Raw genomic sequence first — 20,431 nt, 5'->3', positions numbered from 1 at the left:
TTCCCCCATCCACCTGCTCCAGGAGCCTGAGGGCACCTACCCACTGCCTGGCAAGTCCTGAGGTCCTTCCCCAGTCCTCTGAGGACTCAGCCTGAGCACCAGCTACGACAATCCTATTCTTCTTCTAGTTGAACTTCTCAGAGGTACAGTACTTTGAGAATGGGCTTCAGAACCTCAAGGCCAGTGCCCAGAGGAGCCTCAAGAAGCTTCGGGAAAAGGTGGACCAGAATCTGTGAGTGGAGTGCTGCATGGCCAACCCGGAATGCAAGGGGCTACCTACTGGGCAGGGGTGGGTGCGTGCTGGTCTGGGGTTGGCCCAATGCCAACTGAAGAGGACCCGAGACTTGAGTCCTCTCACCCAGCACTCTGCTTTGGGGGCCTCAGAGAGGAGCCAGACCTTGGATTTGGCTCAGGACCCTGCACTGGCTGGTTGGTTATGCTACAGACCACCTCAGGGCAGGCTCTGGTCAGCCAGGGCAGAGGGCCTTAGAAGGAGGGTCTAGGCAGATGTGGACTCTAAGTGACAAATGTATTCACCACAGCTGGATCATCGGAGCTGCGGTGGTCAATGCATTCTACTCCCCAAACAGAAACCAGATCGGTATGCCCACCTTGGTCATCTAGTGCAGCCCCCTGCCCCTCCTCGGCAGAAAGGGAGAGGGAGCTAGTCTTGTCTCATGTGGTCCACCTTAGGTTTGCAGGTCGGGAGGGTGACACAGAGGGGCCTGTGGAGAGCATTTTTCAGGAGACAGCACAAGGGTGGGAAGGAGCTAGGTGTGCACCCTCCATCAAGTTCTGCCATCTCCACCTCTGAGCCTGTATCTCTCTATGTACACTGGGCAAGGAGAGGTCCTAACCTCCACCTCCCAAGCTGCAGCATTAGATGGCAGGCCCAGGGGAGGTGTCCACCTAAGCTTGTCACACAGAAGTACCCACTCAGTTCATCTTTATCACCCTGTTGGGGACAGTGTTCCCTGCCGGAATCCTCCAGCCACCCTTCTTCAGCAAGGATCAGCCACAGGCCTTGAACTTTGGGGGCATCGGGATGGTGATTGGGCACGAGATCACACACGGCTTTGATGACAGTGGTAAAGGGGGGCATACAGGGGACCCCAAACACAGCCGTATGAGCAAGCCACATACACGTACCCTCCCATCTCCACTGAGCAGCCTGGGGTCATCCATTCAACCTCTTCATGGCTTAGGTCCATCACGGGCTCTACCTGGTCTCTCTCTCCATTCCTGGGAGGGGCTGCCCTGACTGGTTCTTAGGGCTAGATACCATCTATGATGCCATGGCTGGCTTCCCCCTGTGGCTAAGCCAGGGGCACCTTCTGAGGACAGGCCAGCACCCCTAAGACCATGTGTTCCCACACCTGGACTTAGGTAATTTGAATATGAGACTGGAGACCCTAACTTCAAGAGAGGAGGGGTGGTGTGGAAGCCCTCCTTAACAGTGTGGTGCCGTGTGCTCAGAAACCCTGAACTACAGATGCTGGCTCTGGCTGCGGGAGATAACCTAAGAAGCCGGGCTCTGAACTGGCCTTGCTATATGGGGACAAGGGTGCAGTGAGAGCAGGGGCCTTAAAGACAGCCTGCCTGTCCTCTGCCCCCACCCAGGTCGGAACTTCGATAAGAACGGTAATATGCTGGACTGGTGGAGTAACTTCTCTGCTCAGCACTTCCGAGAGCAGTCGGAGTGTATGATCCACCAGTACAACAACTTCTCCTGGGACCTGGCTGACCACCACAATGTGAGCATGTCGCCAGCACTACAGTGACCCTGCATCTACATCCAGCCCCATGGGACAAGAGGGGGGTGGGGTCCAGGGCAGGGCTGCTCCCCGTCCTGTCTCTTCTGTGCAGGTGAATGGACTCACCACCCTCGGAGAGAATATTGCAGACAATGGTGGAGTGCAGCAGGCATACAAGGTGGGTTCAAGCAGGACCCTCAGGGAGGGACTCGGGGGGAGGGTCAGTATGGCAAGGCAGTGCCTACACTGGGCACCTGGACTGGGGAGGTAGAAGAGCCCCAGATCCCATGGCCATCTTCACCTGTGCCCCACCCCTGAGCTAGTGTGGAAAGCACTTGTTTCCTAGTGAGCAGATGGGGTAGAGATGGCATATCCATGGGCCTCAGCAGCCCATACAGCCTTGGGAATGGAGAGCACAGGACACCAGGAACCCATTCAGGGTGGGCTCTAAGTAGCAGCTATCTGGCCGCAGGACCCACAGAGCCCTGCTGGATAGGCCTTCAGAAGGCTGCTGAGGAATTAACAGGGGCCCTAAGCTGGTGAGGAGGTCCTGAAGCCAGACCTCCATTCTACGTGGGGATCTCTGGAGACCTGGCTAGGCCCAGCTCCCATTTGGTTCTTGCAGGCTTATCTACAGTGGCTGGCTGAAGGTGGCAAGGATCAGCGGCTGCCAGGACTGGAGTTGACCTATGCCCAGCTTTTCTTCGTTAACTATGCTCAGGTAACCCCCACTCCTGGTCCTCACTCTTACAGCTTTGTAGAGCCCACTATATGGCACCTCCAAAGGCACTGTTGAGCTGGCCACACACCAGAACCGAAACCTGTGTGCCTGGTAGGCTTCCTGAAGGAGGAGCTGGAGCTGAGGAGTGGGAGCCAGTTAGGGAGGAGGCAGCGGATCTGAGGGAGGGGCGGAACCTGCTAGCCTCCTGATCCTCACTCTAGAAGTAGCAGCTTGGGCTGGTGGGGACTCCCTGCTGCAAGGGGCCCTGCCCCAGCCCTCACGTCAGTAGCTAAGCACCTCACATGCCTCCAGGTGTGGTGTGGGTCTTACAGGCCTGAATTCGCAGTCCAGTCCATCAAGACTGACGTCCACAGCCCTCTGAAGTACAGGTAAGTACACCTGCCGCAAGCAAGCATACATGCCCCACCCCTGCCCGGGGCTCTCCCTTCCCCCATCTCAGACTGACTACTCTGGACTTGCTGGTCCACAGGGTACTGGGCTCACTTCAGAACCTGGCCGCCTTCTCTGAGACATTTCACTGCCCACGAGGCACCCCCATGCACCCCAAGAAGCGATGCCGTGTCTGGTAGCCAAGCCTCAGCCATGCTGCAGCCCCCACCCACCCACCAACTGGAGGCTTTGTGAAAGGTGCAGCCAGCAGAGATGCAGGTCTTTGCCTGAAGGCCACAGCGGCCGACACCCAGCCTTCTGCGCCAGCCTGGAGTGCAACACCTACCCACACCTGTGATGCGTGGTGCCTGGCCCTGTGCTCCTTCAGGCACGTGAGAGTCAGCGGCCCTGGAGGTGCTGTCAACTGTCTTCCACCCTCTCCAAAGCGTGTGGCTAAATGTCAAGCTTCAGACTTGAGCTAAGTAAATGCTTCAAAGAAGACACTGCCTTGTTTATATAGGAACCAGCTGGGTGCTCAGGGGGCAGCGCCTGGGTAAACTGCAGCCAGTGGGAGTTACAGCTGATGGGGAAACAAGGCTCCTGACCAGCCTCCCAGGATCATGGTGCTAGGAACTCTAAAGAGACCTGGATGCTCCCAGGGGCCACCATCAGGGACCACAGTTTGAGGGGCAGGGGGGAACTGATTCATGTTATTACCTGACAGAGGGACCTGGAGACCTAAGGAGTAACAAGTGGGATCAAAAGCCAGAGGTGGGCTAGATAGCAAAGGCATCTAGGCATCACCTAAGGCATCTTTACAGGTGGTCACTGGGGAGGGGGGACATCAAGGAGGACACTGTGGTCACCCTGATTTGGTCTAGGGAAGTGCTAAGCTGGTCATCAGAGCCCACCTGGAGGACAGAGCCTTTGAGAGAAGCCTGAAATGGTAGAGAGTCTGGAGTTCTGCTCTGGACCTTTTACGACCCTGGAGAAAGCAGACCTGGGGAAACTGACATGCTCAGACTGACCCAGGCTCTCCTAGGGCGGCCCAACCACTCTCAGGTCAGCAAGTGGTCTCTGACTCAGGAACCGATTCCTCGGTCTCCATCTGTCATCTCCTCCCTGAAAAACCAACCAGCCCCCTCCAGCCTCCAACTCCTAAGCCCTAGCACCAGACACAAGCAGACACCCCATCCTACTCCTCCAGGCTGGGCTCTGATGGGGTCTAGAACCAGAGCCCTACCAAACTCTCCTCTCCGCATCCTCAGTTGCCTCTCTGTCCTCAGAGTGGGCTGGGGTGTTATGTCACCTTGGAAGGAAAAGATATGACTGTCCCTCCCTCACACACCACAATCAGATCCTGAAGATGGGACCTTGACGACAGCCCTTCCACCTGGAGGGCCCAACAGCTGAGTATGGCAGGAGCCTCAGAGGATGCAGGATATGGAGTCAGTGAAGACACTCGCTGCCCAGAGCTTGGTTTAATGGCTCACTGTTGCCCAAGGATGAGGCAAGGGCTCAAGTGTCCTGCCTCAGGAGCGCCATAAGGCTTCTTCCTACTCGGCACACCCAGCGTAGCAGAGGCCTCTAGGTCTTCAGAGGCTGCAGACATCACCTTCCACACACTTCTTCGTCACACTGCAAGGGGTAGAGGGGCTCTGTCAGGCTGGCCATAGTCCTCAGGGGCCAAGAACAGCAGGGGCCTACCACCCACTGTGCCAGGCACAGGAATCAGCCTGACTCTTGGGCTATTGCCTTCCATGTAGAGCACAGGAGGTTGGGCACAAGAACCACACTAATACCTGATAGAGACGTCTAGAACATACCCCAGCCTTCTCTCTGCCCTGCAGCCCACCATCTCGGGGAACCCCTGCTGTGCCTGCCCACTGGCCTCACTCCCCCTCCATCCCCCTCTACAAGCAGGGCCATAGATCTACATCCTGGGGCTGCCAATACACACACACACCAATAACATAAATTCCAAGAGACTGGCCCAAAAGGAGTTGTGTATACCTGCGGGTGGGAGAGCTCACCTGGGGTGGCTTGCTGGAACAGACCTCAGCAGAGATGCCCAGGGCCTGTAGGATGTTCTCCTGAGGAACATAATCGCCCGGGGACTTCTGAATAAAGTGTAGCAGTACTTTGTCACCACCTGTAGAGCAAGCAGGCAGTCAGGGTGCTTGTATTTTGCACCCATGTGCCAAGAGGGGAAGAGGGTAGTCCACCCACCAAGTCAGGCAGCCCTGTGCCCCAACCAGGTACCAAGACTAGGAGCTGGTCTGCCCACAGTCCCTACCCTGCCCAGCTGACACTTGGGACCAGAAGGCAGGAGCTATGAAGACATGAACCACCAAGTGTCTAGCGAGGTGTGGCCCTCAGTCCTGCCCTGACCCACCCTTGCTGACCACCAGCAGTCCTCCACTCTGAAGCAGGTCCCCAGACAGGTTTCCCTGGATGCCAACAGCCTTGGCCTGGAAAGACAGGAACAGGACCCAGTCAGTTCGAGAGGGAAGTCCCTAGAGATTCCCATCATGCCCTAATTCCATATGACCTTGGGCACCACAAACCTTGGCGGCGACATCACGCACAGGCTTTCCCAAGGCAGCTGGCAGGATGCTCAAACTGTTGTACCTGCAAAGACATGGGGGTCCCTGGGCCAGACTCTATGTGAGGCACAAACACCAACACCTGTCCCCAGGGTCCATGAGATACATAGATCAGGCCTGCCCTACCCACACATCTCACCAAGGGCTCAGAAACAGGCAGGCAAATCAGCAACCACCCCAACTGGGAACAGTTACTGAAGCCTCAGAGCCTCCAGGCTGAGTACAGCTGGCCTGGGGAGGTGGTAGAGTGTGGGGACTGGGCTCCAGGCTGGGTGTGCCCAGCGATCTGGCTCAGCTGGTACTGCCAATCATGGCAGCCAGCCTGCGGCAACAGAGGGCCGAAGGCTAACATGGGCCCTGACCGAGGCACAGGGTTCCAAAGTCCCTCCTCTGTCTAGAACCACAGCCTGCTGAGCATAGGCCTGAGCTTGTTCTAGAGACCAGCACACAAGAAAAGATGGCAAAGGGCTGGCCGAAGCCGCCCTTGCCACAAAAAGCCTTGAGGCAGACTAAGCAGAAGGTAGAAAGCCAATCTTACAGCAATGGTCACTCCTCTGCCCCTCCCCGGGTCCCATGCCCCCACACAGTCCCCCTTACCGCTTGAAACCCAGCTCCTTATAGAACTGCTTGCTCTCATCCAGGTAGAGTTCTAGAAAGGAAAGCCACAGGTATGTGTCCATGTCCCCTCCTACATTCTGCTGCCTGCCCCCGTCTCCGCTCAGTCTCCAGCTCAACCCGCCCAAGCAGGGAGGGCCGAGGAAGGGTGAGTTCAGACCAGAAGCGCAGGGCTCACAGGGACTTTGTCGCTAGGTCTAGGCCGGGCCAGTGCACAGCCTGGAGACAGGGACGCCAGGAGGAGATAATGGTACTGACAGAGGAGTATGTATGTCCTGGCTGGGCCTGGACAAAGACCAGGGCTGGGCCGAGAGGGCCACCCAAGGCTTTGAGTCCGGGAGAGGGGTCGCACCTCCCGAGAAGTAACCACCATCCAGGAACTCCTGCAGGCCCAGGGCCTCAGGCCCCACGCCCACCAGGCGCACGCCGTGCCGGTCCAGGAGGCCCCGGAGGTTACTGAGGTCCTTGGCGATCCAGCGGCACACCATGCAGCCGAAGCGCCGCAGCCCGGCCACCACACACGCCTGCTCCTGCCACAGGCTCCGTAGCTCCACAGCCTGGAGGGCAGAGGGGTCCAGGTGACGTGGGCTCACCATGCCCGAGGCCCCTCAGCCCCATGCGCCCCTGAGCCTAGTGCTCCATGCCTCGCTGGCCCCCCAAACGGCGCGCCACCAGCTGCACCCCACGCGCGGCGTGCGCGCCCACCGGAGCCCCCAGGGCTTTCGCCCCCAGCCCGGGTGAGTTGCCGCGGCGTCGGGGCAGGTGCTGGGACGCGTCCTCCGCCCTGCCCCCGCCTGGCCTTACCTCCCCGGTCACTGCATGCTTCAGGACACATGCACCCACGCGGCCAAGGTCCGCGCTCATGGTTGCCGCGGTGACCCTCGGCTCCGGCTCCGGCCTCCCGGTACCGGACCCCTGCAGGAGAGCCGGCCTCCCGGTACCGGACCCCTGCAGGAGCCGCTACGCGGTCCAGCCGCCTCATCGCCCCGCCCACGGGCCCGCCCACAGCCCGTCCACCGCCCCTTTGAGGCTCGGAAGAAACCAGGTTCTTGCATATGCGTGAGCCCATTGGTCGCGGACGCGGCCGGCGGAGCTTGACGGGCCTGCGCACACTGCGCTAGGGCGGGCCCTCTGGGTCTTCCGGTGCAGCGCGGGTGGCTTGGTGCATGGCTGCATCGCATCCAGGGTGGAAACCGAGGCCTGAGCACACGCGTCTCCACTGTGTGGAGCGATGAGGGCAGGCTGGAGTCTCCGCCTGGCCAGGGGGCCTGTCCTAGCAAGTCCATATCAGCACAGTCCATTCACAGCAGGCGGCGACGGACTGGCCTTCCCACGAGGTCTGGCTTCTTGCTTGAAGATCCCTAGAGTGTCCCGTTTTCGAGACAGGTCACGCGCCTGGATTGTCTTTCCTCATAAACTACAGTTTGCTGCCTGCCGAGTCCTTGTCAACTTTTTAAAGTATTTTTATTAGCCGGTCGTGGTGGCGTTACACGCCTTTAATCCTAGCACTTGGGATGCAGAGGCAGGTGGATCTCTGTGAGTTCCAGCCCAGCTTGGTCTCCATTAGCGAATCCAGGCCAGCTGTGGCTACAGGGAGACCTTGTATTAAAAAGACTAAAAAACATTTTTTAATTACTTTTATTTTATGTGTGTGTGTGTGTGTGTGTGTGTGTGTTGCCTGCATGTAGGTAAGTGCACCCGTGTCGTGCAATGCCCTGGGAGGTCAGAAGAGGCTGTCGGATCCCCTGGAACCGGAGTTATGGACAGTTGTTAGGTGCCATGTGGGTGGTGGGATTCGAACCTGGGTCTTCTGCAAGAACAGCCAGTGTTCTTAACTGCAGAGTCATCTTTCTAGCCCCCCCTTCAACTTTTTAAAAAATATTTTTATTTACATGTTTTTATTTTTGATCCTTTTGAGACAGAGTCTCCCTGTAGCCCCATCTGGCCTGGAACTTACTATGCAGACCAGGCTGGTCTCCAACTCAGAGATTCACCTGCCTCTGCCTCCCAAGCGCTGAGATTAAAGGTGTGCGCCCCTAGACTTGAGAACCAAGCTCTGTGACACCTTCTCTTTTTAATATTTTATTTGTATTTTTATTTTGTGTATGAATACATGACAGTGCACCCATGTCATGCAATGCCCGAGGAGGTCAGAAGGTGGCATCAGACTGGAGTTATGGGTGGCTGTTAGCCACCATGTGGGTGTTGGAATTTGAACCTGGGTCCTCTGCAAAAGCAGTCAGTGCTCTTAGCCGCTGAGCCACCTCTCCAGCCCCCTCAAATTCTTTAAAACAAAAAAGTGGTTGAATTGATGTTTTTATGCTACAGTAGCAAAATTGGAGTGGCATATTCTTGACTATCATCACAGAGGGAAGTGGAAGTAACCACCACTGAAAAGCAGGCTTGTCACAGATCCCCATGGGCAGCCCCTGACCCCACTCCACACAGTGCCACCTGCAAGAGGCCCAGAGTTGATCAGGCAGAAGGACGCTCATGGGGGAAAGCTCCTAGGCAGGCTTGGTATAAATCGTTTCCCAGCCTCTGGGATACAGGTCCAATCCTGACTGACGGGCACGGGCCCTGGGATAACTGAGTTGAAGACAGTTAACCTGGGTTGGTTGGGCCACAGACAAATTGAACATTTCTGGCCACTATTTCCTGTATCTAGGTATTGACTCTCTCTAGCGGTCAATCTGGGTAAGGCTCCAGATGTCAATCTTACTAAAAATTACATGCTCCTCCTGCCACTGGGTGTCCCTCACCAAGTGACACAGGAGTATCATCACCCTGTAGCAGCCACATGGCAATTACATTCAGACCAACATTGATGGACACAGGTATCTACGTAGGGACAAAGCATATCACAAATATATTTCCTGTGAAAAGTAGGAAAAAACATAACACAGTTGCAATTGAGAGAACCATTCCAGGGCTGGGGAGATGGCTCAGTTGGTAAAGTGCTTTCATAAAAACACAAGGACCCAGGTTCAACTCTGAAATCTACGTGCGAATTCTGAGTGTGATTAGTTTATGCGTTTTATGCCAGCACTGGAGAAGCAGAGACAGGAGGATTCCTGGGACACCTAGCAGGCTAGTCTAGCTGCATTGGGAGCCCCAGTCTATTCTCAAAAGACTAGATGGGGGGCTGGAGAGATGGCTCAGAGGTTAAGAGCACTGGCTGTTCTTGCACAAGACCGGAGTACAAATCCTAGCACCCACATGGCATCTAACAACTGTAACTCCAGTTCTAGGGGATCCGACGCCCTCTTCCGTCCTCCACAGGCATTATACAACAGGAGTGCACGTACACACATGCAGGCAATATGCACATACACACAAAATAAATAAGGCCCGGCATGGTGCACACGCCTTTAATCCCAGCACTGGGGAGGCAGAGGCAGGTGGATCTCTGTGAGTTCAAGGCCAGCCTGGTCTACATAGTGAGTTCCAGGACAGCTGGGGCTAGAGGGAGACCCTGTTTCAAAAAGACCAAAAAATAAATAAAATAAAATAAGTAAACCGGATGGACAGGTCCTATGGAGCAACACCACAGGATGAACCCTGGCCTCCGCATGCACACATGTGCACAGGCACCAACACACACACACACACACACACACACACACACACACACATTGTGTGACACTATTCCTGGGAAGTCCTGAACAAATGTCTACTCACCCCAGATAGGGAATCAATGGCAGACCAAAGCAAGGACACCATCAACGTCCAACTTGGTGAACCAATGAGTGTTATTGAGGTTATTATGTACAGGAGTTTGAGTGAGGGGTTACTGACAGGATCAGAAATGACTCAAAGACAGCTGCAGCACCAAAACCCACCCCGGCCTAGGTGACGGATCATGAAAGCAGGAAATCTGGGGCACTGCACAACCTACAGGCAGCTTAAGAGGTTGGAGAGTGTCCTTTCCAGGAAGCACAGTTGGTCTGAGCCTCTTGCTCTGACAATGTCTCCTAGCAGTCCTTAGACGATATGCTTAGAGAGGAAGGGGCCTAGTGAACCCAGTCAGTTTCAGGGACTCCCTCAAACACTGTTGTTGACTTCCTGAGCTTAATGGGTGTTGCTGGAGGATGGACTGTTCCACCTCCCCTCAAAAACATCCTATTATTTATCTCCCTTTAGACATCCTGTTGTTTATCTAGCTTCCCTCCAAGATGGAAGGTTTTATCTCAGAGGATATTGTTATACAACAGCACTCACACAAATACAAACACAAACACCCACGTATCTGCACACAGACACGTATCCACACATGAACACACACGCAAATATACTTTCATCTGTGCATGCACACACACATACACATAGGCAACTGCTCACACACACACACATACATACCTGCACACCAAAAAAGCAAAAAAGAAAATCACTTTGACCGGGTCTTGGTGTTCCACATCAGTAATCATAGTTATTTGGAGGCTGAGGTAGAAAGACCACAAGTTCAAGGCTTGCCAGAGATGCAGAATGAGTCCAGAGCCAGCCTGGGCAACTTTATAAGACCCTCAGTCAAAACAAAAGTAAAGGGGTTTGGAAGCAACTGGGCAGTATAACACTTGACTGGCATGTGCAAGGTCTGGGGTTCTAGCCCCAGTATCAAAAACTCCCCTAATGCCACATTCACATCCAACAGGTACAGCCCCAGCCCCAGGAGATAGTCAGTGTTCCCAAGTCTGTCCTCAAGACAAACAGGCTGAGGCTCAACACGTCCAGAACAGGCAGTATGAAACCCAGCCAGGAATGGCTGTCATTGCATCCTTGAGGTTTTAGTCACCATCTCCCAGGGTTTGAAAGGAGGGGGCTATGGGAGCCAACCAGGAGGCATCTGTACCCTGTTGGATGGTGGGAACAGCATGCACCGACTCCTAGAACCTGAGCCTTGATCCCATCTCTGCAGCTGTGTGAGGCTGGAACAGTCCAAGACGACTACCCAGATGTGCCACAGCTCCCAGACAGGGCCATCCTAGATGTCTGGTCGCCAGCCTGCTGGTCAGCAGTTGAGGGCTGTCTCCTCCTCGGCCACAATGGTGACCTCAGTAACTGGAAACCTGACAGGGTTCTCCTGTCTCTTCCCCTGCTAGAGAAATTCAGGGTAACATTCAGGCTCTCAGACACCAAACAAGGCATGCATAGTTCTTGGGGCCATTTTCCTGTAAAGCTCAGCTACAGACCGTGAAGTAGGGGCCCCCAAACTGCTGAGACCTCCTCCCCCCACCAAACACCCAAGCAATGATACCTGGAGAGAGACCAGCACCTTGGTCACAGGACCTGTAACACAAAGATATCAGGTCATAGGAGAGGCCAGAATGACTGGCCAGGGGACATGGCACACAGCAATGGGCAACCCACATTCTAGGTCTGGCTGTGTGACCTGCTCAAGAGCCTGACCCTCTCTGAGACAAGATGAAGTGAGCCATGGACGTGTGTCAAGACGCACAGGAGGCCCACCAGGGGAGAGAACAGGCCCCCGCATACCTCCCCACGAGTCCAACCCAGGCCACCACTAAACCTTCTGAACACAGACTGCTCTGGGTTCCCCACAGTCTCCAGAGGCAGATGGGAGCCGGGGCCCATGCTTAGGAGTGGGCAGGGGTGGTAGAGGCTCCATAGCCAGGGGCCCCACCGTGCCGACCCCCCGAGGACACCTAACACCCAGGCTCTGGGCAAAGCAGGAAGTCCCCCAACATCAGCAGCTGCTGTGCATGCAGGGGTCCAGAAAATCCCACAAGGAACCCTAGGGCCAAAGCTGTGGGCCTGATCCCTGACAGGATGGGACACTGCTCACGTGTGTGCCTTCTTCTCCTGGAGAACATCAAGACAGCCACAGTGACAAGGACAAGGACCGACACGATGACCACAAGAAGGTAGAATCCCCAGGAGAAGGAGCAGGAGGCGTCCGTGCTGCTGGTCCCGTGTTCTCTTTCTTCCTTGAGCCACGCCAGGCACCTACGAGAGAGGAATCATGGGCTGTGGTGGGGGGCACGGCTGCAGGCTGAATACTGCACAGGCCTGAGGCCTCCTCAGAACCAGAGGATGGTCCTGGGGTCTGTGCAGCTTGGGGTCACGTTAGCTGATAAGCACCTCTGGGATGGGGCTCACGCCTGTCCCAGTTTCCAAGCAGTTTAGGGGAGACAGAGAAAGATGAAGAGAAAGAAAAAAGAAAAATGAAGGGGGGAGAGAGAGAGAGAGAGAGAGAGAGAGGGAGAGAGAGAGAGAGAGGAGTTTGACCTAGAAACAGGAGGAAAATCACCAAAGTCAGAGATTAAAATGATACCCATGAAGACAGAGGGCGATGGGGACAGAGGCAGGAAGGACGGGTCCCTGTGCCCTTCCCTAGAAAAGACACATCTCCACCACCCCAGGTTCCACCCAGGAACACACCTGGCTACCCTCAGAGACCCAGAGTTTGCAGGTCAGGTCTGGGGAGAGGGACCCACATGTGCAGAGGTCCTGACTCAAGTGGAGCAGGTCCTCACCATGAGAACAGCATCTTCCAGCTTCCCCCAACTCCAGTTCAGAATGCCTCAACAACCCTGACTCCCAGGTCCCACAGTCACAGGGCAGCCTGGAGAGGCTTCGTTCTGGCTACGACCACCTGGTCTCTGGGGGTCCAGGCTCGCCCATGTTGCTGTCCGCCATGTGGGCTTCTGATTATAGGCTACCCAGGTTCACCTGCTGCTTTCTGCCGGATGTCAGTGCCCATCTCCCAGGGAAACAGAGCGGCCCTTTCCCCGGATACAGTTTAAGACCCCCGAGGTCACCTACTTGGTCCATGGTAGACATGTCTCCTGGGTCCCTCCAGGTGAGAAGGTCCCTGTCAGGCAGTCAGCACACATGGTGTCCTGGCTGTCATTGCCTGAGAAGTGGAAGAGATGGGTCGAGAGACTATTGGGTCAGGCCAGCTGAGAACTGGGCTACCCTGGGGCAAAGTCTAGGGTCTGTCTATTTTGGAGCTTTCTAGCACAGAATGTTCCATGGCTGGTGGAGGGAGCTTGGGAAGACAGGTAGCGCCCTCAGAATTCTGAAGAAAGGGTTGGGCAGCTCTGGGCCATCCTGGACAAGGGAGGTCCAGGTGGAATATCCAGACATCCTTCAGCGTTTATCCCATAAGCCCTGCTGGATGCCCAGCCAGATGCAAGGCAGGAGCTGGGGACAAGGGGGAGGGGGAGGGATAGGGGAGGCAGGCACCAGGTCACTCAAACTCTTGCTGAACGGTCATCCAAATCCACACGCCACCTGCTGGTCACATACAAACCTAGGGCCATCCCACCCTCAGACCAGCATCACCTGGTCCCCACAGGAAGTGATCCTTCACCATAAAGGGCATCAGGTGTCCCACCTCAAGGAATCCCAGGAGACAGACACCTGTAGGTGCCTCTTTGGGTCTCAGAGAGCCAATCACAGGGAAGCTGGAAGGAGGGCGTGGTGTCCCATTAGGGTCCTGCTCCTCACCTACAGGTGAACCACAAGATGCTGCCTATATTTTCCTAAGGGCATGGTGGCCATCTTGCCTCTGGGACGTTAAAAATCAAGTGTAGAGTAAGCATGGAGGTGTTTCTATGTCCTGAAGCTCCCCCACTTCCATGTTCACATGTTAATGTCTTGGTCTCCAGCAGGTGGAGCAGGTGAGGAGTGATTGGATGATGAGGGCTCCGATCTAGTCAAGTGAGCCCATAGGAGAGTCAGGATTTCATGGCAGAGGTGGAAAGTAAGAGGCAGGACCTGGCTGGAGAAAATAGGCCTCCGGATGAGCTCTTGAAGGATGTGTCTTCTTCCCCGGCCCTCCCTCACCCTCCTTCCTGGGGGCTGTGAGGTGACCAGCCTTCTGTCTCAGCTCCACAGGCCCTGGACTACTTTTTATCAAATCAAACTACACACTCGTGGGAGGAGGGACTCTCACTGGCAAAAACACCTCCATCTGATTAACCTTGGCCACGTCCCTGAGGCATTTGCCTGATTACTAACTGACATAGGAGGGCCCAGCCCACTGTGGGCAGTGCCATCCCTGGGCGGGTGGGCCTGGGCTGTACAAGACAGCTGAGCGAGCCAGGGGAGGTGAGACGGAAAACAGCGTCCCTCTGTGGTCTCAGCTTAGGGGTCAGCTCTGGATTCCTGCCTTTAGGTCCTGTCTTGGCTTCCCTTGATGATGGTTTGTCACTTGTAAACCAAATAAACCCTTTCACCCCCCAAGTTGCATTCGGTCAGTGTTTTATCACAGTAACAGAAAGCAAACGGGAACAGGCCCACAGCAACAGAACCAGCCAACCAAGAACTGAAACCTCGGGAAGTCTCGGACAAAATAAACCCTTGCCCCGCTGAGCCGCTTCCTTGGAGATTTTCAGTGACCCAAAGCTGTCTGACACACAGCACCTTCTGTTTAACTTTACTGTAAACCAAACACTGTTCTGGGGAAAAAAAAGTCAAAAAAATATCTGCGGGCTGGGGAAAAGGCTCAGTAGACAAACCATTTGCACAAGCGTGAGGCCTAGAATTTGGATCCCTAGAACTCCCAGAAAAATGAGCCGGCAATCCCAGAGATCAAGAGGCAGAGACAGGATGCCTGGGGCAAGCTGGACGGCCAGACCAGCCAACAGTGGTGAGTTCTGGGTTTATCAAGAGACCTCCCCACCTCAGTGCATAGAGAGTGATTGATGAGCACAACACAATATCAACGTCAGACCTCCACAAGCACGCACACACGGGAGCACACATGCAGACACATTCATTCCCACACATATACACGTACAAGAAAAAAACTATGATATTTAGTCAACCAGGATTTGTTTTGTTTGTTTTTATTATGTTTTGTTTTCTGAAACAGGGTCTCCCTGCAGCCCCAGATGGCCTGGAACTAGCTATGTAAACCATGCTGGCCTTGATCTCGGGGCTGCTTGTGGGGACGCTCCAGGAGGAATAGTGGGATGGACTGAGGGACCTGAACCCATAGCTGTACCCCTGAGGGTCTCACCTCCAGCCCTGTGTGCTCCTTCCCTCCCCTCTCTGAGTCGTATAGACTCCTGGCCCTCAGACTTGGCCTGCTGACACCCTGACCTCCAGCTATGGGACTATACAAGCTCCACTGGAGTGATCCCTGACCTGACCACTCCTGCAGGGCCTGGCTGAACCTTGTTACTTTCACTCCTCCACCCACCTAGGATTAGGTGCCCTCCACTACTCCACAGCCCTCCCCCAACATCCTGTTACTAGCTACCATGTGCCACACCTTACCCCTGGCCCATTTCCAGGGCAGTTCCTTAGAGGCCTTAGCAGACTTGGGTGGGGTGTGCAGGGCTAGGATAGTGTGTTCCAGGGACAGCAGATGCCAGGGAGGGAGCCTGTTGGTAGGGAGCCTATAGCATGTCCTCAACAGCACCACATGCAGCTCTGGGGTCCAGGGTTAGAGGTCCTGGCAGAAGTAGGGAGGGACTTCCATCTGGGACACAGCCAAGGGCCCCTGTGAACCCCAAAGCTCTATGGCGCTCTCCGCACAGACACCAGCAGGAGGGAGAGGCATGGGCCTCCTGGTAGTGGTAGATCCTGGTCAAGGAGGGATGCACCTGGTGGGCACCTGGGACATCGATGCAGCAGCCCTCAGAGTTCCCTGTGGGCAGTACAGGTGCAGGTGGAAGACAGAGACATGGTGCCCCCCCCCCCCCCGCCGTGGCTAAGCCAGGCTCTCCTTGCACTGGCGGGAAAGACGAGCAGTAACCAGCTGAAGTGTAAGACAGAGGCTCTGGTGCACTGGTCTGTGCCCACAGACTAGAATAATTCGGTCTATAAGGCAGGTGGTGAAATGGTACTGTCAACTCACTTAACCACATGCTTACTCTGGTTTTCCCCCAATCACCAGCAGGGAGTGGCCCTGTGGCTAGGGCAGCAGCTCTCCAAGGACCAGGGGAGAAGGGATCCAAGACCACACCTGGTGATTGCTCAAGGAGAGGAGATGAGGTTTCCAGGAGGCCAGATGCCTGTGTAGCACCTCGCACTTCCCCAGACCTCACTCTTCTGCAACCCAGTGGACGCCGGAGCAGCTCTGCCCACAGGGATGCTGTTACATAGCTCTCTGCCCTCAATTGAAAAGCTCCCTCCTGGGAGAGGGAGGCTTTTGAGAGACAGGAAGTAAAGGAAACCTAGAAAGCTAAGGCAGTTCTGGCAGGCCCTCCCCTTATGCTGAGGACAGGAGACTCTCTTACCAACAGAGGGGTTTACAAGTCCTGCAGGGAGCTCCGGGATGCAGCGTGCCCAAGTGGGCTTTTCAATGATGCAGCTGCCATCGAGCCATCCGTGCTCCTGTAAGTAACCCCACAAAAGTCACTGGTTCTCTAAGCTGGACATAGGAGGAAATGTTTCGGTGCTCCCTCTGGAGTGATTAGACATTAGTTCACGTCACCCCAGGAAACGTCTTACAATAGATACAGAAGAAAAGTCTAGTACAGAAGCCAGCACTGTGGAGGCCGCCCTCTCAGCATCCATCTGAGGAGGGCACATCCTTGTCCTGTGGTCTGTATCCCAGTGTAGCTATTACAGTGACACAGGCTCTGGCCAGGCCAGAGGATGAGGAGTGACCACCAAGAAGCAGGCTTGTGGCAGGTCACACAGGGCTACCTAGGGAAAGCCGAGGATTGATCAGCAGAGAGAGCAAGGTACCCATGGGTGATAGCCTTCATGTGTTACTCACGGAAAAGGCCAGACAAGGCCACAGAGCTGGCCTAGGCTTGATTGGTGGGCAGCATTTTACAGGCTCTAAGGTATATGGGCCAATCTTAGTCGCCTAGCATTAATTGTGGGGTAGGCTGGGGACTGTTGGCCTGGGGTGCAAGGGCCTTCTAGAGGGGGTGAAGGATGGGATGATTGTAACAGGCCTGGCAGTGACGAAGATAATCTAAAGACACACTTATGTCCCTCACTTTGATGATGAACCTTTGAACAGTGGACCCCAAGGAACTGGAAGACCCCAGGAATCTAATGCCAGAAGAAGAGGGAAATGTTCCTCCTGGAAAGAGATTTGCAATTTGTTAGACCACCTTGCAGGACAGTGGAGCCAAAAATAATGAGGGATCAGTGATGGGTGAACCACACCTTGATGGAAACTGCTTAGCTATGCATAACTCTGGTCCTCTGCTTATACCTAACTCTTATGTCGGGATCCCACTGGATGCTCTGGCCCGTCTCCAAATACGGCCACTTTGAATTTGTCTCCGTTTTCTACTTTTCACTATTGATTGAGCTTTTTTGATTGGCTAATCCAGAACAAGGGTTGAACCTGTCTTGTTGGGGCACAGGCTGAAACTAAGTCCAGTTACATAATGGCTACTCTTGGTCATCGACTTGAGAGGATTTTGAATCACCATGGAGATATTCTTCTGGGCACCTTTTTGGTTGGTTGAAGTAGGAAGACATAGCCTGATGTGGGTCGTACCATTCTGCAGGCTGGATAAAGACGAGGAAGGAAGCTGTCCATCAGCGTCCATCTGTGTTTACTTACTGACCGCAGATGCAATGTGGCCAGCTGTCGCACACTTTCCAACCATGGCGGACTGTACACTCAAACCGCCAGTCAAAATAAACCTTTCTTCCTTGGTTGTTTCTTTTTGGATATTTGGTCAAAAGAACGAGAAAAGTAATTTCAAAAGGGCACTTGGCAGATTTTCTGTATGCAAAGTGTATAGTCCCACCCACTGTTTCCTACATCTAGGATTTGGAGATCCTGGAGGGTTAGTCTCCTGGGAGAGCGAGACTCCAGATGTCAAACCATCAGAATAAAACCACATGTTCCGGACAGGCATCCCGTAGTGGGCAACAGAGTACAGAATGCAGGAGAAGCTTCTGGGCTCCCACTGCACCTCACATGCAGCCTGGGTCAGTTGGACTTGAAGGTACTGGGGAGCCCTTGGGAAACGCCTGTGGGGCTCCAGGCTGGGCATCCACAGAGTCCTCCACAGCCTCAGTTAGCAGCTCAGGGAGCGGGAGGAACTCACTCCACAGAGTTTCCTCAGAGCTCCCTTCATCTGGTGTATGCGAACGGCCTCTGCTGCTTGGAGCAAGTGCTCCCTGTGCTGAGCAGAGGGCAGTGATCCCTGAGCCTTACTCACGCCTCTGTCTCTAAAGTGTCAGCCCACCCCTTCCCTCCTCCCGGGAGAGCAGTGCCCAGGCCCCAATCTGCTCATGCATTACCTCCCACCACCGCCCCTCATCTCTCAGTAATTCTGGTGTCTGTTGCATTAAAATAAGATCTATTATTAGGTGCTGTGCAGAACAACCTGACCCCAGAGTCTGAGGACTAGGCTGGGGGATGCATACTGGCAAGTATGCTCCTAAAGCTGCTGGTGAGGCCCCTTGGTGGATGAGCCACCTGCAACTGATGGCTCTTAATGCTTGCCTGGTCCCTGATCTGACATTCTTTTGGGGAGACATGAATGTAGACTCCTTCCACAAACTGATTTCAATCCACCTGAGTCATAGCAGATGACAAACACATATACACCCTGTCCAGCTCTACAGCCTGATTCAACTTCCCAAACCACTAGCCTTAACATGTAAGTCCTCATCTATGTTCCACAGGCTCATGAGTAAGGAGTGGTTAGATTAGATAGGAGATAGACAATAGATAGGTCAATAAATAGGCGATGTATAGATGATTGATACTAAAAGTAGATACACAGACTATTAATGGTCAATATATGATTAAAGATAGGTAGCTAGATAATTAAATATTAGTAGATAGATGATTGAGCCAGGCGTGGTGGTGCATGCCTTTAATCCCAGCACTTGGGAGGCAGAGGCAGGTAGATCTCTGTGAGTTCAAAGCCAGTCTGGTTTACATAGTGAGTTCCAGGACAGCTGGGGCTACAGGGAGACCCTGTCTCAAAAAGACCAAAAAAAAAAAAAAAATAGATGACTGATAGATAGATATATGATAGGTGATACAGAGATAGATGGATGATAGAAGATAGATGATAGATGATTGATAGATAGATGATAGATAGATAGATAGATAGATAGATGATAGATAGATAGATAGATAGGTAGGTAGATAGATATATAGATGATAGATAGATGATTGTCAGATGGTAGATAGATGATAGATGATAAATAGATGGATGATAGATAGATGATAGATGGATCATAAATAGATGATTGACAGATAACAGACAGATGATAGAAGATAGATAGATAGATAGATAGATAGATAGATAGATAGATAGATAGATAATAGATAGATGATAGGCTGAGTGTGGTGGCACATGCCTTTAATCCCAGCCCTCGGGAGGCAGAGGCGGTGGATCTCTGTGAGTTCAAGGCCAGCCTGGTCTACATAGTGAGTTCCAGGACAGCTGGGGCTACAGGGAGACTCTTTCTCAAAAAGACCCCAAAAAATAGAGATAGATAGATAGATAGATAGATAGATAGATAGATGATAGATAGAGATAGATAGATAGATAGATAGATAGATGATAGATAAATGATAGATGATAGAGGGATGTAAAAGGAACCAGCCAGATACCTATGGTCCTGTCTACACAGAACCTCAGATACTGGTACAGGGCCATACTTAGATCCCTACTGATACACATATGCCTGTCTGTGTGCACACATATGCTTCTGTACCAATGTGCAATTAGGGCTCCTAAGTCTGCATACAGTGCCATCATGACTTTCTATCACTATGACAAATGCCTGAGGAGAATGTCTAATGGAGGAAGGTTAACACATTTGTCTCGCAGTTTTAGAGCTCACAGTCCTCGGTCACCAGCTCCATTCCTTCTGGGCTTGAGGTGAGGGAGAGCTTCGTGGCAGACCTGGGTGGCATTGCAGAGCTGCTTTACCTCACAGCAGCTAGGAAGCTGAGAGAGAGAGAATTCTGGAGCACATGGGTTTTCTCCTCTCCCTTTCCTTCCATCTGGCCCATCCCATGGGATGGTGGCACCCACACCCAGTTCAGGACTCTCTCCTCAGGAGGTAGTGTCTGTGCAGGCCCCACAGACACACCTGGAGGGTGCCTTGCTGATCTCCCAGGAGCTGCTCACCTCAACCAGACTGACAATTAAAATTGACCATTGTACACCACGCAATGAGAAGGCCCCCAACCTCCATTTCTAAGGACCAGTCCCTCCATGAATGCAAATGGAGCTAGGGGACCCCGGGATCAGGGCATGTGGACTTGGTGAGCCTGAAGCATAACACTGGGCCTCACAGGAAGCTCTCAGGGAGTGATGGGAAACGTTCAAAGAATCTGAGACCTCTTGGAAAGCATGCAGCCAGAAATACCAGGACTTAAAATCAATGACAGCAATGGACTCAAAGCCACTGAACCCAAGGAGGAACTT

The 20,431-nt window shown here is 53.8% G+C and overlaps 2 protein-coding genes across 3 annotated transcripts in view; one reads left to right on the top strand and one right to left on the bottom strand.

The window, feature by feature from the left end:
- Mmel1 (membrane metalloendopeptidase like 1) overlaps nucleotides 1-3,292 on the top strand; it is a 32,359-nt gene extending 29,067 nt beyond the window's left edge. Inside the window, exons 16-23 of the mRNA XM_008852655.2 lie at nucleotides 129-232; nucleotides 543-601; nucleotides 969-1,088; nucleotides 1,621-1,754; nucleotides 1,867-1,932; nucleotides 2,380-2,475; nucleotides 2,788-2,864; nucleotides 2,966-3,292. Coding sequence (XP_008850877.1) covers nucleotides 129-232; nucleotides 543-601; nucleotides 969-1,088; nucleotides 1,621-1,754; nucleotides 1,867-1,932; nucleotides 2,380-2,475; nucleotides 2,788-2,864; nucleotides 2,966-3,065 — 756 coding nt within the window. The 3' untranslated portion in view covers nucleotides 3,066-3,292. The remainder of the gene's footprint in view (nucleotides 1-128; nucleotides 233-542; nucleotides 602-968; nucleotides 1,089-1,620; nucleotides 1,755-1,866; nucleotides 1,933-2,379; nucleotides 2,476-2,787; nucleotides 2,865-2,965) is intronic.
- Nucleotides 3,293-4,331: 1,039 nt separating this feature from the next.
- On the bottom strand, nucleotides 4,332-7,089 carry Prxl2b (peroxiredoxin like 2B). 2 transcript variants are annotated; one of them, XM_008852654.2, is made up of 8 exons: nucleotides 7,018-7,089; nucleotides 6,891-6,984; nucleotides 6,439-6,643; nucleotides 6,069-6,120; nucleotides 5,433-5,496; nucleotides 5,261-5,336; nucleotides 4,899-5,017; nucleotides 4,332-4,503 (listed from the first exon to the last, which is right to left on the bottom strand). In XM_008852654.2, the coding sequence occupies exons 2-8, from the start codon at nucleotides 6,948-6,950 to the stop codon at nucleotides 4,477-4,479; spliced, it is 603 nt and encodes a 200-aa protein (XP_008850876.1). In that variant the 5' UTR covers nucleotides 6,951-6,984; nucleotides 7,018-7,089; the 3' UTR covers nucleotides 4,332-4,476. The 2 variants fall into 2 exon arrangements, with proteins under 2 accessions (XP_008850876.1, XP_008850875.1); XM_008852653.2 differs by having other exon boundaries at nucleotides 6,891-7,089.
- Nucleotides 7,090-20,431: the final 13,342 nt, after the last annotated feature.

The sequence above is a fragment of the Nannospalax galili genome, unplaced genomic scaffold (genome assembly GCF_000622305.1).
Source record: "Nannospalax galili isolate Female #2095 unplaced genomic scaffold, S.galili_v1.0 scaffold806, whole genome shotgun sequence".
NCBI classification, from domain to species: Eukaryota; Metazoa; Chordata; class Mammalia; order Rodentia; family Spalacidae; genus Nannospalax; species Nannospalax galili.
The sequence above is the reverse complement of the archived record's forward strand: the minus strand, read 5'-3'. Positions and strand labels throughout refer to the sequence as shown.

Coding starts and splice junctions, on each gene's coding strand:
- Prxl2b (XM_008852653.2), bottom strand. CDS start 6,950: ATGAGCGCGGACCTTGGCCGCGTGGGTGCATGTGTCCTGAAGCATGCA. Junction 5,018..5,260: donor ACTGCTGGTGGTCAGCAAGG/GTGGGTCAGGGC, acceptor CTTGCTCTACAG/GTGGTGACAAAGTACTGCTA. Junction 4,504..4,898: donor GTTCCAGCAAGCCACCCCAG/GTGAGCTCTCCC, acceptor TACCCCTTGCAG/TGTGACGAAGAAGTGTGTGG.